Below are 17,368 nucleotides of genomic sequence, written 5' to 3'. Positions count from 1 at the left end.
GTTTAGTTCAGTCACTTCGTCATGTCCAACTCTGCAACTCATGGACTGCAGCATGCCAGACTTCCCTGTCCATCACCAACTCCCAGAGATTACTCAAACTCATGTCCATCTAGTCGATGATGCCATCCAAGCATCTCACCCTCTGTCGTCCCCTTCTCCTTCCCACCTGCAATCTTTCCCAGCCTCAGGGTCTTTTCCAATGAGTCAGTTCTTCACATCAGGTAGCCAAAGTATTGGAGTTTCAGCTTCAGCATCAGTCTTTCCAATGAATATTCAGGACTGATTTCCTTTAGTTTTGACTGGTTTCTCTACTTGCAGTCCAAAGGACTCTCAAGAATCTTCTCCAACACCACAGTTCAAAGCATCAATTCTTTGGCACTCAGCTTTCTTTATGATCCAACTCTCACATCCATGCAGGACTACTGGGAAAACCACAGCTTTGACTAGACAGACCTTTGTTGGCAAAGTACTGTCTCTGCTTTTTAATATGCTGTCTAAGTTTGTCATAACTTTTCTTCCAAGGAGCAAGCATCTTTTAATTTCATGGCTACAGTCACCATCTGCAGGTATCTGGATATCTCTAATTTCCACTAATTTGAATTGAATGTTGACCCATTCATTGTATTATTAACTTCACAATTTCCTTGATTTCTTTTGGTATCTCCAAGTCCTAATTGCTTTTTCTCATTCAGCCTAGGATAATAAATTATTACCCTAGGACATGCCATGCTAAAATAAATAGAAACATCTCAATTTTCTTTCAAATTGACATAAAGACTTCAGAATCCCTGATGGTCTCAGCTAAAGTTGTGAAGTTAAATTTCTTTATATTTCAAGAAATAGTAACTGCTACTTGCAATTATAGGTCTACTATGAGAAGAACAGTAAGTCTTTAGACATTTAAATTAATGTAGATATTCAGACAGCATGTCTTAGACATATTGGAAATAAGTGGAAAATAGCAAATTTGTTATGCTGAATGATTACTTCACTTAGTTTCTATTTTAACTATTACATGACAAAAAACAATTATTATTGCCCACAAAACAGCAAAAATAAAAGGACTTGAAATTGATGGGGAATATTTCCATAAAAAAGAATGAGGTTTTAAGTCTTTAAATATGTATATGTGCACATATGTAAATACACATGTATATTTATATATAAGACAATTTTGTTAAAATCTGAGTGATTTTCTTCTCTAGATCAATTTTAGTCTTTGCATTTAATGATTGCATAATATTTTTATAATTGTACATTAATGAATGAATTTATACAAATCTTCTGGTATTCATATAAAAAGTTTGCCTACGTTTTCACAGGGAAGACTCACTGGATTGCTCTTCTCAAGGATCCCATCACTTCTCTGTTTCTCAGGCTGTAGATAATAGGATTGAGCATTGGGGTGAGGATAGTGTAGAAGGCAGCCAGATCCTTGTCCTCTGTTGGAGTATGAAGAAATCTTGGGTGTACATATGTGTAAGCAAAGGGCACATAGTAGAAAGTCCCCACAGTGAGGTGGGTACTGCAGGTTGAACAGACCTTCTGCTGAGTTCATAGGATAGACAGCAAGGAGAACATGGCCATAAGAACATGCAATGCCAATGAAAGGCAACAAAAGAAATGCAGTGGTGCTCACAAACACTATGTACTCATAGATCCCGGTGTACACGCAGGATAGAGTCAACATGGCTGGGACATCACAGAAGAAATGACCAATGATCCTAAATTGGCAATAAGGAATATAGAGGGCATATGTGGTGTGGGCACAGGAGTTGATAGAGCCCATTAGCCAAGATTCTATTATCATCAAGACACACACTCTTCTGTTGATTCTGATGGCATAGTGAAGAGGATAGCAAATGGCCACATAAAGATCATAAGCCAAAGAGGCCAAGAGCAATCCTTCCGCATCTGCTAAAGTCAAGAAGAAGCAGCTCTGAATCCCACACCCAATGAAGCAGATAGACTTGTTTCCAAACAGAAAATTTGACACCATTTTAGGGACAATTGCTAACACTGCTAAGTCGCTTCAGTCGTGTCCGACTCTGGGTGACCCCATAGACAGTAGCCCACCAGGCTCCCCCATCCCTGGGATTCTCCAGGCAAGAACACTGGAGTGGGTTGCCATTTCCTTCTCCAATGCATGAAAGTGAAAAGTACCAACACTATACTACTTTAAATACAACTAATGAGATAGCAACAAAAACTCCAATCTAATTGTAAAATATATTAATAGTGGAGAGGTAATTCAGGTCCATGAGGGAGCGCTGACTAAGTAGGAAATACATGGGTGTGCAGAGATGGGTGTCCAGAAAGATGAGAAGGATCATGAAGAAGTTACCAAATAGAAACATTAGGAAAATGATAACAATGAGAATACAAAGAAACATGCCTAATCTTGACGGGGGTTGGGGGGGGAACAACCACAATAAAATGAAATCAATTGATGTCTGATTATAGTTTTCCTTGGGGCATTCACCTCATTTTTCCTAAAGGCAGAAATAAGCATAAGTAAGGAAGTCAAGTATAAAACAATAAGCTATTTTAAGTTATTATTTTGACCAGGCTCTGTATAATAATTTAAACATTACAGTTCTTGAAAGACATGAGCTTGCCAATTTTGGAGAAAGAAATCTTCTTTTGATGGATAGATTAGCATTTGAAAATGCAAACACTTTTGGCCAAAGATTTTTCCAGGTAATTTTGCTGGTATAAAAATGATTATCTTGACATCATTTTGCTAGTTAGTTATATTGCCCTAGAAAAGCTCAATAACATCAAAATTAGATTTTATATTCAGAATATATTCATAGAAAATCAATGAATGCATGTATTATAAAATTCTACAGTGAATAAACATTTATTGCTGTTGTGGAATGATTTATCTTTCATAGTTTAGCCTTAAGGATGGAATGATATTTTTATTTACTGACATGTTGTCACACAGAAATGTGAAATTAAGCTTCCCAAATAACAATATTTAGTTCAACTGTTGTGGACTATAGACTGAATCCTTATTGTCAAGTACTATTTAAACAAAATTATTTTCTTCTTCACTGAATTTCTGAAATATGTAGTTAAAGTAGACCCTTTGCCTGAATATCTATAAACCATATCCTTTATAACTTCGAGAAGTCTGTGCAAGCCCTTTCAAATAACATTTTTATATTTCTTTGCTTCTCTAACACTTATATGATAAACTTTATGACACTCTGTCTACCCATAACTTTTATTGTATTTAAAACTCTTTGCAAGTATAGATTATTGTTTAATCTCAATCACACATATTTACAATCTCTCCCTGTTAAACTCAACTGTCATGATGATAAAAAATAGATACCTTATGAATTACAGTTCAGATGAGGATAAGGCTCAATAAGAGACTAAATAGTTTAAGACTTTGAAAGAAATAATTTGGGAAAAGGAATGGCTAATTACTTACATGGAAAAAAATAGCTTCCTCAGAGTTTTCTTTGTGGAGGGGGAAGGAGTAATTCTCCAAAGAAATTGCAAGTGAACAAATTGTACAGAGTGTGCAGTATTTTAGTTGCAAATATTATAAGAGCCAAATATTATCACATACAAGAAAGTCTGCAACATGAAATAAAGATGCTTACATGTGTGGGTGAACACACACATATAGAAATCCAAATTCATATTCATATACACAATCAGAAACAAATATAGTTTGGTAAATTGACTGCAAACATATAGAATAATAAAACATTCATAAATATAATATTATTATCTTCATATATGTGTGACATTATCATTCCACAATACAAATATCATTAAATATGTAAAATAAAGTGTCTGATACTATCTACTGCAAATTTAAAAGCTTATGTTGATAAAAGATCCAGTGAAAAATTTGAAAGGCAAAATGCAAAACTCAATGAGGAATTTTAAAAAAAGAAAAAAATGTGAAAGGATTGCCACTTGAAAGGATAGGAGAATTAGAGAATTAAAAAAAAAATAAACCAATGTATGCTAATTGTCACCTTAGTTAAAATAATAACTTTAAAGTTATTATTAAAGTTCAGTTCAGTCACTCAGTCATGTCTGACTCTTTGTTACCCCATGAATCGCAGCACGCCAGGCCTCCCTGTCTATCACCAACTCCCAGAGTTTACTCAAACTCATGTCCATTGAGTCGGTGATGCCATCCAACCATCTCATCCTCTGTTGTCCCCTTCTCCTCCTGCCCCCAGTTCCTCCCAGCATCAGGGTCTTTTCCAATGAGTCAACTCTTCACATGAGGTGGCCAAAGTATTGGAGTTTCAGCTTCGGCATTAGTCCTTCCAATGAACACCCAGGACTGGTGTCCTTTAGGATGGACTGGTTGGATCTCCCTGCAGTCCAAGAGACTCTCAAGAGTCTTCTCCAACACCACAGTTCAAAAGCATGAATTCTTCAGCACTCAGCTTTCTTTATAGTCCAACTCTCATAAAGTTAAATAATAATACATGCAGAGTACATCCTGAGAAATGTAGGGCTGGAGGAAGCACAAGCTGGAATCAAGATAGCTGGGAGAAATATCAATAACCTCAAATATGCAGGTGACACCACCTTTATGGCAGAAAGTGAAGAAGAGCTAAAGAGCCCCTTGATGAAAGTGAAAGAGGAGAGTGAAAAAGTTGGCTTAAAGTTCAACATTCAGAAAACTAAGATCATGGCATACGGGCCCATCACTTCATGGCAAATAGATGAGGAAAGAGTGGCTGACTATTTTTCTGGGCTCCGAAATCACTGCAGATGGTGATTGCAGCTATGAAATTAAAAGACACTTACTCCTTGGAAGGAAAGTTATGACCAACCTAGACAGCATATTAAAAAGCAAAGGCATTACTTTGCCAACAAAGATCTGTCTAGTCAAGGCTATGGTTTTTTCCAGTAGTCATGTATGGATGTGAGAGTTGGACTATATAGAAAGCTGAGTGTCAAAGAATTGATGGTTTTGAGCTGTGGTGTTGGAGAAGACTCTTGAAAGTCCCTTGGACTGCAAGGAGGTCCAACCAGTCCACTGTAAAGGAGTTCAGTCCTGGGTGTTCATTGGTAGGATCGATGTAGAAGCTGAAACTCCAATACTTTGGCCACCTGATGTGAAGAACTGACTCATTTGAAAAGACCCTGATGCTGGGAAAGATTGAGGGCAGGAGGAGAAGGGGACGACAGAGGATGAGATGGTTGGATGGCATCACTGACTCAAAGGACATGGGTTTGGATGGACTCTGGGAGTTGGTGATGGACAGGGAGACCTGGTATGCTGCAGTTCATGTGGTCACAGCGACCAGACAGAACTGAGCGACTTAACTGACTGAAAATAAAATTAATTAGATAAAAGATAAGTAATTTGCAATTGATATATATGAACCACAGAAAAGAATACAGAAAATAAACAAATCTTTCATTGAAAGCATTTTCTTATGTATTTATTTATTTATTTTTCTTTTTATTGTAGTGGTTTTTGCCGTACATTGACATGAATCAGCCATGGATTTACATGTGTTTCCCATCCTGATCCCCCCTCCCGCCTCCCTCTCCATCCAATCCCTCTGGGTTTTCCCAGTGCACCAGCCCTGAGCACTTGTCTCATGCATCCAACTGGGCTGGTGATCTGTTTCACCCTTAATAGTATACTTGTTTCAATGCTATTCTCTCAGAACATCCCACCCTAGCCTTCTCCCACAGAGTCTAAAAGTCTGTTCTGTACATCTGTGTCTCTTTTTCTGTTTTGCATATAGGGTTCTCATTACCATCTTTTTAAATTCCATATATATGCATTAGTATACTGTGTTGGTCTTTATCTTCCTGGCTTACTTCACTCTGTATAATGGGCTCCAGTTTCATCCATCTCATTAGAACTGATTCAAATGAATTCTTTTTAATGGCTGAGTAATATTCCATAGTATAAAAATTCTAAACATTTTCTTAAAATATTTTAATTGTAAACATTTTTTAAAAATATTTTTGAAAGTTCTAAATATTCCCTATAAATATATAGTCACAAAAGTGTCTTTACCAAGAAAATACTAATAATGAGATAATTTATAAAGTAAGATTTACTAAAATATGATTTGTTTTTTAAAAAAAATATAGTTATTTTTATTTTAGCAATATATATTAATATTAGGCACTGGCAAATTGCTTAATATATAATCAAAAAGGTTAATATAGAATCAGCACCTATGTGATTGTACAGTATGCTTATATGAGAGCATCTCTACTCTTAAGGAATATAATTTATGTTACATATGATGTTTTAGATCATTTTCTATGTGGCTACAATTTTTCTATTTTCAGAGGATACTTCACAGGGTGTGTGGCAGTGAGTCCCACTTTCTTTAATAAATACTGAGTTTTGATTAGGGTCAAATGAGTTGTTCTCATAGTTGATAAAAACTATCACTGTATACTTCATCATAGAATATCATAATTATTTTCAATTATGCTTCAGAAGATGGTATAGTCGGGCATAGGCCCATGTATTACTCACTATGTATCCAGAACAGTAGTTCATAGACAACATCAGCAGTTGGCTTTATTATCAATTTTTCTAGGTTTACTATCATTTCACAATCAAATAAATTTTAAGAATTATATAACAACATGTTTTAGGTTAATAGGGCCTCATGTCTTAAAATACTGTGAATAAGGTTTCAAGCAGCCCATATAATATTATTTTTAAACATACATATTTTAATATAAATTATTCATATATGTTTTTTAAACCAACTTCATTCAAATAAAATTTTCTTTTTTGGAGTTCCTTGAATAATGACACTACTGCTGCTGCTGCTAAGTCACTTCAGTCATGTCCAAATCTGTGCTACCGCATAGACAGCAGCCCACCAGGCTCCTCTGTCCCTGGAATTCTCCAGGCAAGAATATTGGAGTGGGTTGCCATTTCCTTCTCCAATACACGCATGCATACTAAGTTGCTTCAGTCTTGTCCGACTCTGTGCAACCCTACGGACAGCAGCCCACCAGGCTCCTCTGTCCACGGCATTCTCTAGGCAAGAGTACTGGAGTAGGTTGCCATTTCCTTCTCCTATGACACTACTGGATGTATTCATTTCTTATAATCAAAAGTTATCTTAATTCTGAATAAACTTCTCTTATACACTTGCTGAAGAGGCAATCCTATTCTTTGTTGGGAAAACATAAGAATACAATTAAGATCAGTACCTTTTATTTCCTCTTCATTTAAAAAGCTCACTGGATTGATTAGCTGATGGAGGACAAACTGTTATCCAATAAATAAAAACATTTTCTAAGTGAATTTCTTTGAACATTTTCTAAGGAAATGTACCTATTAATTTTTAGTTGTAGTTTTGACATTTTAAATAACTCTACAGAAACTCAGAAGCAACACTGATGCTAGGACTTATCTACTGGGAGATTTATTTTATTGCATTAAAATAAATTAGCTTAGAAATGCCCGCTGAGATTTAGCCAATGTAGGTCATGCCACTAATTGCACAGGACGGCAGGAAGTCAAGGATGGAGAAGGAGTTCTGATAATAATCATAGATATTTTCACAAGTGTGTAAAGGGTCAATTCAGTGGGGAAATAAATAAATTACTTTTTTGGGTTCTTCCAACATTATTATGTTTCAAAACTTTATGGATAATATATTTTATGGACTGTTGCTCAGTAAATGCTCAGTAATTATATTTCTGCATATAAGAATTAATTTCCCAGTTTTGATTATATCAGATAAAGTTTAATAAATTAAATGGAATATGGTTAATTTAATAAAAAAAACATGAAGTCAAATTAAAATATATTTAAAATATCAAATGTATGAAAGGTGTTGATCTATTTTAGATACTACACATTTTCAATTGTCTCCTATCTGATGAAAATACCCATTAAAATATAAAATAACTTTCACTTATGAAAGTAAAAAATTAAAATGGCATTACTAACTTTGATGCAACATTTAGAATGTATTCAACAATACAATTTTTATAGCAGTTATTACCTTACATATTATTATGTATCTCAGTTTTCAGTAAGGGAATTAATTATAGCTTATACTTTGGATAGAATAATATTGGTGCAATTTAAATCTTATAATAGTTGAACTTTTTATTTTAATGTGTCTCAGTAAAGACTTCTTTACATTTAACTCATTTTGAATTATTTGGGCTTTATGGATCTGTATGTTCATTTCTGTCCTCAGATTTGGTAATGTTTTGCCATTTTTCCTTTAAATAAGTATTTTGCTCATTTTCTCTCTGGCTGCTTATTCTAAGAGTTTCATAATGTATATACTGTTATTTACAAAATTACATGTTTTGTGAGTTCTTTTTCCACTCTTTTCCTTTTTTAATAGAAAGACATTTTATTTTAAATATAGCCCTGTGCACACGTCAATCCCAAACTTCCAATCTATTCCTCCTTGCTTCACACTTCTACACTGGTAACCATAAGTCTATTCTCTAAGTCTGTGAGTCTGTTTTTGTTTTGTAAATAAGTTCATTTGTATCTTTTTTTTATTCTGCATATAAGTGATGTATGATATTTGTCTTTATCTGACTTATTTCACTTAGCATAACACTTCACTTAATATAATATCTCCAACTTCATCCATGTTGTCACAAATGGCATTATTTCATCCTTTTTAATTACTAATATTACACTGAATTTATGTACTACATCTTCTTTGTCAACTCATCTGTCAGTGGAGATTTATGTTTCATCCATGTCCAGGCTAGGGCTTCCCAGTAGGTAAAGAATCTGCCTACAATTCAGGAGACCTGAGTTCGATCCCTGGGTCTGGAAGATCTCTTGGAGAAGGGAATGGCAATCCACTTCAGTATTCTTGCCTGGAGAATGCCAAGGACAGAGGAATCTATCAGACTACAGTTCATGGGGTCGCAAAGAGTCGGACATGACTGAGCGACTAAAACACAGACACATGTCTAGGCTAATGTGAAACGTGCCAAAATGAACATCGATGTGCATGTATCCTTTCAAATCATGTTTTTCTCTGGATATATGCTCAAGAGAGGGATTGCTGGATCATATATTAGCTCTGTTTTTTGTTTCTTAAGTGGTATCCATACCATTCTCCATAGTGGTTATACCAATTTGCATTCCCGTCAGCAGTGTAGGAGAGTTCCCTTTTTTCCACAGTCTCTCCAGTATTTAGTTTGTAGATTTTTTAGATGATGGCCATTTTGACTGGTGTGAAGTGGTATCTCGTTGCAGTTTTGATTTGCATTTGTATATTTCTGTTTTTGTGCTAGTACTATACTCTTTTGATTACTGTAGTTTTTGCAAAGAGTCTGAAGGCAGGGAATCTGATTCCTTCAAAGTCATTTTTCATTCTCAAGATTACTTTAGCAATTCAGAGTCTTTTGTGTCTCCATAAAAATGTTAAGATTTTTGTTCTAATTTTGTGGAAAATGCCATTGGTAATTTGATAGCAATTGCATCGAATCTCTAGATTCCCACACTGGTAAAGTCATTTTGATACCACTAATTTTTTTAATCCAAGTATCATCTTCATCTTCAATTTCTTTAATCAGTGTCTTATAGTTTTCAGAGTACAGGTCTTTTGTCTCCTCATGTAAGTTTCAAAGTTCAAAGTGTTAGTCTTTGAATCATGTCCAATTCTTTGTGACCCCATGGGCTGTAGCCCATCAGGCTCCTTTGTCCGTGGGATTCTCCAGGCAAGATTACTGGAGTGGGTAGCCATTCCCTCCTCCAGGGGATTTTCCCAACCCAGGGATCACCTGGCTCTCCCACATTGCTGGCAGATTCTTTATTGTCTGAGCCCCCAGGGAAGGTCCTTGTAGGTTTATTCCTAGGTATTTTATTCTATATGTTGCAATAGTAAATGCTATTGCTTCAGTAATTTCTCTTCCTGACATTTTTTTGATAGTGTAAAGGAATGCAAGAGATTTCTGTGCATTAATTTTGTATCCTGCAATTTTACTAAATTCAATGATTTGTAGAAGTAGTTTACTGGTGACATCTTTAGAATTCTCTATGTATAGTATCATGTTGTATGCAAACTATGACAGTTTTACTTCTTTTCTAATTTATATTCCTTTTGTTTCTTTTTCTTCTCTGATTATTGTGGTGAGGACTTCCAAAACTATGCTGAATAAGAATGATGAGAGTGAATTCTTGTCTTGTTCCTGTCCTTAGAGAAAATGCTTTCAGTTTTTCACCACTGAGAATGATGCTTGCTGTGGGTCTGTCATACATGTCCTTTATTATGTTGAGGTAGGTTACCTCTCTGCCCACTCTCTGGAGAGTTTTAATCATAACTGGGTATTGAATATTGTCTAAAGCTTTTCCTGCATCTACTGAGATTCTCAAATGGTTCCTATTCTTTAATTTGTTAATACGGTGTATCACATTGGTTGATTTGTGTATACTGAAGATTCTTTGCAATCCCAGGATAAATCCCACTTGGTCATGGTGTATGATCTTCTTAATGCATTGTTGGGTTATGTTTCCTAGTATTTTGTTGGGAATTTTTGTATTTATGTTAATCAGTGATATTGGTCTGTAATTTTCTATTTTTTGTGACATCTTTGTCTGGTTTTAGTAACAGGGTGACAGTGGCCTCATAAAATGAGCTTGGGAGTGGCCCTCCCCCTGAAATTTTTTGGAAGACTTTGAGAATGGGCTTCCCTCATGGCTCAGTTGGTAAAGAACCTGCCTGCAATGCGGGAAACCTGGGTTCGATATCTGGGTCAGGAAGATTCCCCTGGAGAAGGGGAAGGCTACCCACTCCAGTATTCTGGCCTGGAGAATTCCATAGACTGTATAGTCCATGGGGTCACAAAGAGTCGGACACGACTGAGTGACCTTCACTCGCTGAGAATGATAGGTGTTAGCTTTTCTCTAAATATTTCATAGATTTTGCCTATAAAGCCATCTGGTCCTGCACTTTTGTGTGTTAGAAAGTTTTAATCATTGCTTCGATTTAAGTACCTGTACTTTGTCAGTTCATATTTCTATTTCTTCCTGGTTCAGTCTTGGGAGTTTACACCTTTCTAAGCATTTGTTAATCCCTTCCAAGTTGTCCATTCTATTGATTTGAAGTAGTCTCATGATCCTTTGTTTTTCTTCATGTTGGTTCTAATTTCTCCACTTTTATTTCTAATTTTATTGATTTGAATCTTTTCCTTTTTCTTTGTGATGAGTCTGGCTAAGGGTTTATCAATTTTATTTATTTTCTCAAAGAACCAGTTTCATTGATCTTTTCTATTTTTTTAATCTCTATTTTATTTATTCTGCTCTGATCCTTATGATTTCTTTCCTTGAACCCAAGTGGACCTTTGTTCTTCTTTCCCTAATTGTGTTAGGGACAAGGTTAGACTGTTTATTTGAATTTTTTTTTTTTCCATTCCTGAGGTAGGATTGTATTATTAGAAACATCTGTCTTAGAACTGCTTTTTTAATATGTTCCACAGGTTTTGGGTCATCATGTTTTCATGTCATTTATCTTTAGTTAGTTTTTTTTTCTTAATTTCCTCTTTGATTTCTTCAGTGATCCATTGGTTGTTTAGTCTTTATGTGTTTGCATTTTTAATAGCATTTTCCCTGTAATTGACTTCCAATCCCATAGCATTGTGGTCAGAAAAAAAAAAAAAGATATTTGATATGATTTCAATTTTCTTAAGTTTATTGAATCTTAACATCTGACCAACCAACACTTGCTAACTGGTGCCAGCATACTGTGTTTTCCCATGTCGAGTATCCTCAGTGTGCAACATTGGGCAGTGGCTGTGATGGCTCATGGCTTGATGGTGGGCATCTTGTTTCCATCCTGAGTTCCCTCAGGGCTCACCTTCTGGGGTTGCTGTAATGTGATAATCTGATGGCTGCAACAGTCTTTATTTACTGATTTGGCAGGCAACAGTTTCCATTCATGTTTCCAAATATCCCCTTACCACAAACCATCAACAACTTTATTTTTACATTCGTATTCTTTCTTCTGTTTTTCCTCTTCCCCATTCTGAAGTAAGAAGCATCACTCTAGGACAAAAGCACTTTTTTTTTACCTCAACAAGGAAATATATTTTTATTTCCCATACCCTTTTCTACAAATCACATTCATCCTACTTTCCTTGCACATTGGGATGTTTCAATTACTATATCTAAAAATTTTAACTACATATATTAGACTTAGCATCCTCTGGTTTGGTAAATGTAAATATATTTTGTACACCCTTAGAAACATGTTTTCTCATAGAATGATCTTTTTTTAGTGTTTCACAAAACATGTTTTTTTTTTTTTTCCAAAACATGTTAACTAATCATCTCAACTATCTTTTCGTTCTTTGTTAAAGAAAGCCAAGAGCAGACACAAATTTATGCTCAATAATACTTGTTTCCATATTTAATCATATTTGAAAATAGTTTTCATATTTAATAAATTTGCATCATTTAAGCAGAACTCTAAGGTTTCAAGCTACTAAAAGAGTTTAGAATTTGTTGTTGTTGTTGCTGTTGTTTTATTTTAGAAAGCATTTTTAGGTAGACATATTTCATACATACTCATCATATTTAAAATGTTTTTATAAACTTTTGCTCTGTTTTCTTCTATTTAATTTACTTGTCATCAATAATTATGCTTATACTACCCACAAAAAATGTATGGGCCATTAGACAAAGTCAGCCATCATCCCAAATTATTTTTCTTGCTGACAGATTTGATAACAAAGATTAACTTGACCTCATTTTACTAATAAAACCAAGTAGAATAAAGCTGCATGACTGCATTATACCCAGTGTTGATAACTCAAAAAAAAGATACATATTTCTTTAATTCAAGCAAAACCCAAGAAAAAACTAAAAACAAGCTAGCTTTTATTTTTGTAAAACATTTGAGTTAATTTTTATTACATCTGTGAGACTTTTACAACTCCTTAATTCATGTAAGTGGTTAACTTTGTTCAAATCAATTTAAAATAACTCTTTTACAAATTAATTTTGGCAATACTATCCAAAGATTAAAATATATCACACACTTACAACACACATAGGTATATACAGACATATGTCAACATACAGAGTGATGTAAAGTGTCCTTATGTTTCAAAATTTAATCTTCATAAAGGAAAGTATATCTGTTTAGATGACTAAGATTTTTATTAAGAGTTTGGGCAGAGGAGCTTGTATCCATGTTCTGGATTTAGGGCTGTTAGTTTTTAAACTGTAATAATAAAATTTTCTACAATGGCTTCAGATGGCTTTTTTTTTTTTTTTTTTTTTTTCTTCCAGGTACTGGTAAATATTTCTGGCAGTTTTGAACAACCAAGAGGGTGAAAAAGGTATTTTATTTTCTTCATCTACTACAACTAGAGATGAAGATCTGGGAAAGTTGACTTAGTAAAACTTTTCACTGTTATCTAGCTTCTTCCAGTTTCCCAGTATCTCAACTGCATGCTCCAAGTGGAATTTACAATACAGCATGTATTTCTGGTATCTATCATAATTTTGTAAAGTTTTTCATTAATTTTTATTTCCCTTGATTATTTAAGAGTATAACAACAGCTTACCAGAAAATCCTTCAGAGTCTGGTAAACCCTAGGAGTGGCTCATATCTAGCCTTCTTTTGAGAGTAGATATGAAAGGTTTCCCTGACAACTCAGTGGTTAAGAATCTTCCTGCAATACAGAAGACCCAGGTTTGATCCCTGGGTTGGGAAGATCATTTGGAGGAGGACATGGCAACCCACTCCAGTAATTTTGCCTGGAGAATTCCTGGGACAGAGGAGCCTGGCTGGATACAGTTCATAGGGTCACAAAGAGTCAGACATGACTGAGCAGCTAAACACAGCACATGAGGTGCTAACTTGTCATACTTTTATGGTCTTGTTCCAAAGTACAACTATGGTCACAAGTTCAGGCAGACCAGTTTGTCTTCATCTTATTTTCTGCCTTTTTATCAATTCACTAATTTCAGGAAATTATATACTTACAAAACCTTTGACAATTCTTGCTGGGTTTTGGAAATTTAAAATTATGAGTCTTATTTTCACCTTTGATGAAGGAGTGGATGATAGCTAAAGAAGACTACCTGTAACCTTTTTTAAATGGGCCATGGTGTGTCAGAGTCAGCAATGTATTCACATCTGATCCCTGCTATTATTCAACACCTGAAATGGATAAGGAACCTGGAATGGACATCTATGTTCAACTCCACACTTCCTTAAACTATTTCCAGTGATAACTAATGAAAATAATAGATATTACCATCATGTTTCTGGTTTGCATAATGTCATTCCCATTCTATTATAATCCATGCTCCTTCTCCCATACCTAAAATTACCCCAATTCTTTATTCCATAAATATCTATCTGTGTGTGTGCACTCAGTTGTATCCAACTCTTTACGACCCCATGGACTTAAGCCTGCCAGGCTCCTTTGTTCATGAAATTTTCCAGGCAAGAATACTGGAGCAGGATACCATTTTCTCTAGCCCCTCCATTTTGGGGAGGTAAATATGAAACATTTTCTTCCCTTCTCTCCCTTGGCTGCCTTGTGGATGAACTCTGTTTTCTATAGACATATTAGTTTCAGCATTTGACTGTCATTGAGTGTCATGCAAATGATCCTGGATCAGTAAAAACATCTTGAAATACTTAGCAATTTTACTGCTGAGGATTCCTTTGAGCAAAGGAGCTATAGACGGGGTGGTAGAATTATCATGCAGTTTTGATTCAGAAGCAGAGCTTGTACATGTGGACTCAGACAGCATGCATATGGAGTCACCGGCCTGGTCTCATGTTTACATATACATCTGTGTTCAGCACCTCAGGGGAGTGACTGGGTTGTATTTAGGACTTGAACCAGTGGTGGTGTTGATGACAATGGCAGCTGCAGACACAACAACAATGGTTGAAGTTTTCACCACCTAGGAGAGGGGAGTTTTGCCTGGAATGAGCAATGATCCATGGTGGGAGTAGAGACAGATTACTGTTCACTTGAGCTGATAGATTTTTATTGGATATAGTGATTGGGACCTATTTAGGAAAGAAGCTAAGCTATAGAATAAATTGCTAAAATTGGTTGATAAAAGTTGACTTCTGCCAACACATTTTTTTCAGTAGAAATATGGGATATAGTAAGTGGAGACTAAAGTCTCATTTGAGAGGTATTATCTAATGAAAGAAATAGTGGCCACATAGGAAGTAAACTGTGTATGTCCCAAATGTGAGGGATAGCTGCAGGAATGTCCTTAATGTTTCTAATTTCCACTAATTAGACTACATCTTGACTCACTTATCTTATAAATAACTTCACAATTTACTTGATCTCTGTTGGCATCTCCAGGTTCTGTTGTTGATCCTCAGATATAGCTGATATTAAGTTACATCCCTAGAATTCAGAGTGGTATAATAACTTGTTGTTGGTTGTGAAGTCACTCAGTCGTGTCCGACTCTTTGCGACCCCGTGGACTGTATTCCACCAGGCTTCTCCGTCCATGGGATTTTCCACGCAAGAATACTGGACTGGGTTGCTAGTTCCTTCTCCAGGGGATCTTCCCGACCCAGGGATCGAACCCAGGTCTCCCTCATTGCAGGCAGACGCTTTAACCTCTGAGCCACCAGGGAATCCCTTATTCAGAGTGCTATAAAAACTTGAAGTCTCAGCTAAAGCTGCTTCAGTCGTGTCCAACTCTGTGTAACCCCATATACTGTAGCCTACCAGGCTCCTCTGTCTATGGGGTTCTCCAGACAAGAATACTGGAGTGGGTTTCCATGCCCTCCTCCAGGGTATCTTCCATACCCAGGTACCTAAACCACATCTCTTAATCTAATCTGCATTGTCAGGCGGGTTCTTTAACACTAGTGCCCTCTGGGAAGCCACTTCAACCATAAGTTTCCCTAAATTGAAAAAAAAAGAGTAACTGTTACTGATAAATTATGTCTATTATGAAAATAACAGAAATAATTCTTATTTTAATTTGATCTAGATATCCAGGAAACATTTACATTTATGCTTTAAGCATATTGGGAAAATATTTGGATACAATGGAATTGTAATCCTGAATGACCAGTTAAACAACTTTCATTTTTATTACCACATGACAAAGAACCATTTGGTTTACAACATGTTGGCAAAAAATAAGTGCATTTGAAATCAATGGGGAAAAATTGAAGAATGAAGAATGACACTTGAAATTACATATATATGTATGTATATACATATACATACATATGCATATATACAAACATATATTATAAATTTGTCCATACATAATTTTCTTCTTCTCCAGATTAAACATAGTCCTTGAATGATAAAGTAATTTACATTTCTATATATTGATGAATGAGTTTATACCTAAGATGTTGGTACTCATGCCACAATATTTGTTGACAATTTCACAGAGCAGAATCTATGAATTAGTCTTCTCAGTGCTCCAATCACCTCTTTGTTTCTCAGGCTATAGATAACTGGGTTGAGCATTGGGGTCAAGATGGTGTAGAAGACAGCCAGAGCCTTGTCCTCGGTTGGAGTACGAAAGGATCTTGGGCGGAGATAAGTGTAAGCAAAGGGCATATAGTAGAAAGTCACCACAGTAAGGTGGGTGCTGCAGGTCGAATAAGCTTTCTTCCTCCCTTTGGTTGAGTGCATGTAATAAACGGCAAAGAGAACACGACCATAGGAACATGCAATACCAATGAAAGGCAATAAAAGGAAGAAGATGGTACTCATAAACACGGTATACTCATAGATCCTGGTGTCCATGCAGGCCAGAGTCAACATGGCTGGAACATCACAGAAGAAATGATTAATGGCCCTGGATTTGCAATAAGGGATACGAAAGGCATATGTGGTATGGGCACAGGAATTAATAGAGCCCATTACCCAAGATCCTATTATCATCAACATACAGACCTTTCTGCTGATTTTTATGGGATAGTGAAGAGGGAAGCAAATGGCTACATAACGATCATAAGCCATAAACGTCAAGAGCAATGTTTCTGCACCTCCTAAAGTCAAGAAGAAAAAGCTCTGAATCCCACATCCAATGAAGGAGATAGACTTGTCTGCAAAGAGAAAATTGTAGGCCATTTTGGGAACAATGGTGGAGATGTAATTTAGGTCAATGAAGGAGAGCTGACTAAGAAGGAAATACATGGGTATGTGAAGATGGGTGTCCAGAAAGATGAGAAGGATCATAAAGAGGTTGCCAAACAGAGCGATTAGGAAAATGAGAAAAATAAGAATGAAAAGAATTATGCCAAGTCTTGATGAGGGGAACAACCCCAATAAAATGAAATCATTTGATGTTTGATTATAGTTTTCCATTGGTAATTCATATTATTTTTCCTAAAGGGAGACACAAAAGCAAATGAGTAAAGTTTAAAACTATAAGATATTT

General features: G+C 35.7%; 1 protein-coding gene and 1 pseudogene across 1 annotated transcript; both read right to left on the bottom strand.

Moving 5' to 3' along the window:
• Positions 1–1,329: 1,329 nt before the first annotated feature.
• Positions 1,330–1,999, bottom strand: LOC110151141 (olfactory receptor 2L2-like; annotated as a pseudogene).
• Positions 2,000–16,338: 14,339 nt separating this feature from the next.
• LOC110148820 (olfactory receptor 2L2-like) lies at positions 16,339–17,295 on the bottom strand. The gene has a single exon (XM_020911029.2). The coding sequence runs from the start codon at positions 17,293–17,295 to the stop codon at positions 16,339–16,341; it is 957 nt and encodes a 318-aa protein (XP_020766688.2).
• Between the last annotated feature and the right edge of the window lie 73 nt (positions 17,296–17,368).

The sequence above is a fragment of the Odocoileus virginianus genome, chromosome 3, assembly GCF_023699985.2.
Source record: "Odocoileus virginianus isolate 20LAN1187 ecotype Illinois chromosome 3, Ovbor_1.2, whole genome shotgun sequence".
Taxonomy (NCBI): Eukaryota; Metazoa; Chordata; class Mammalia; order Artiodactyla; family Cervidae; genus Odocoileus; species Odocoileus virginianus.
The sequence above is the reverse complement of the archived record's forward strand: the minus strand, read 5'-3'. Positions and strand labels throughout refer to the sequence as shown.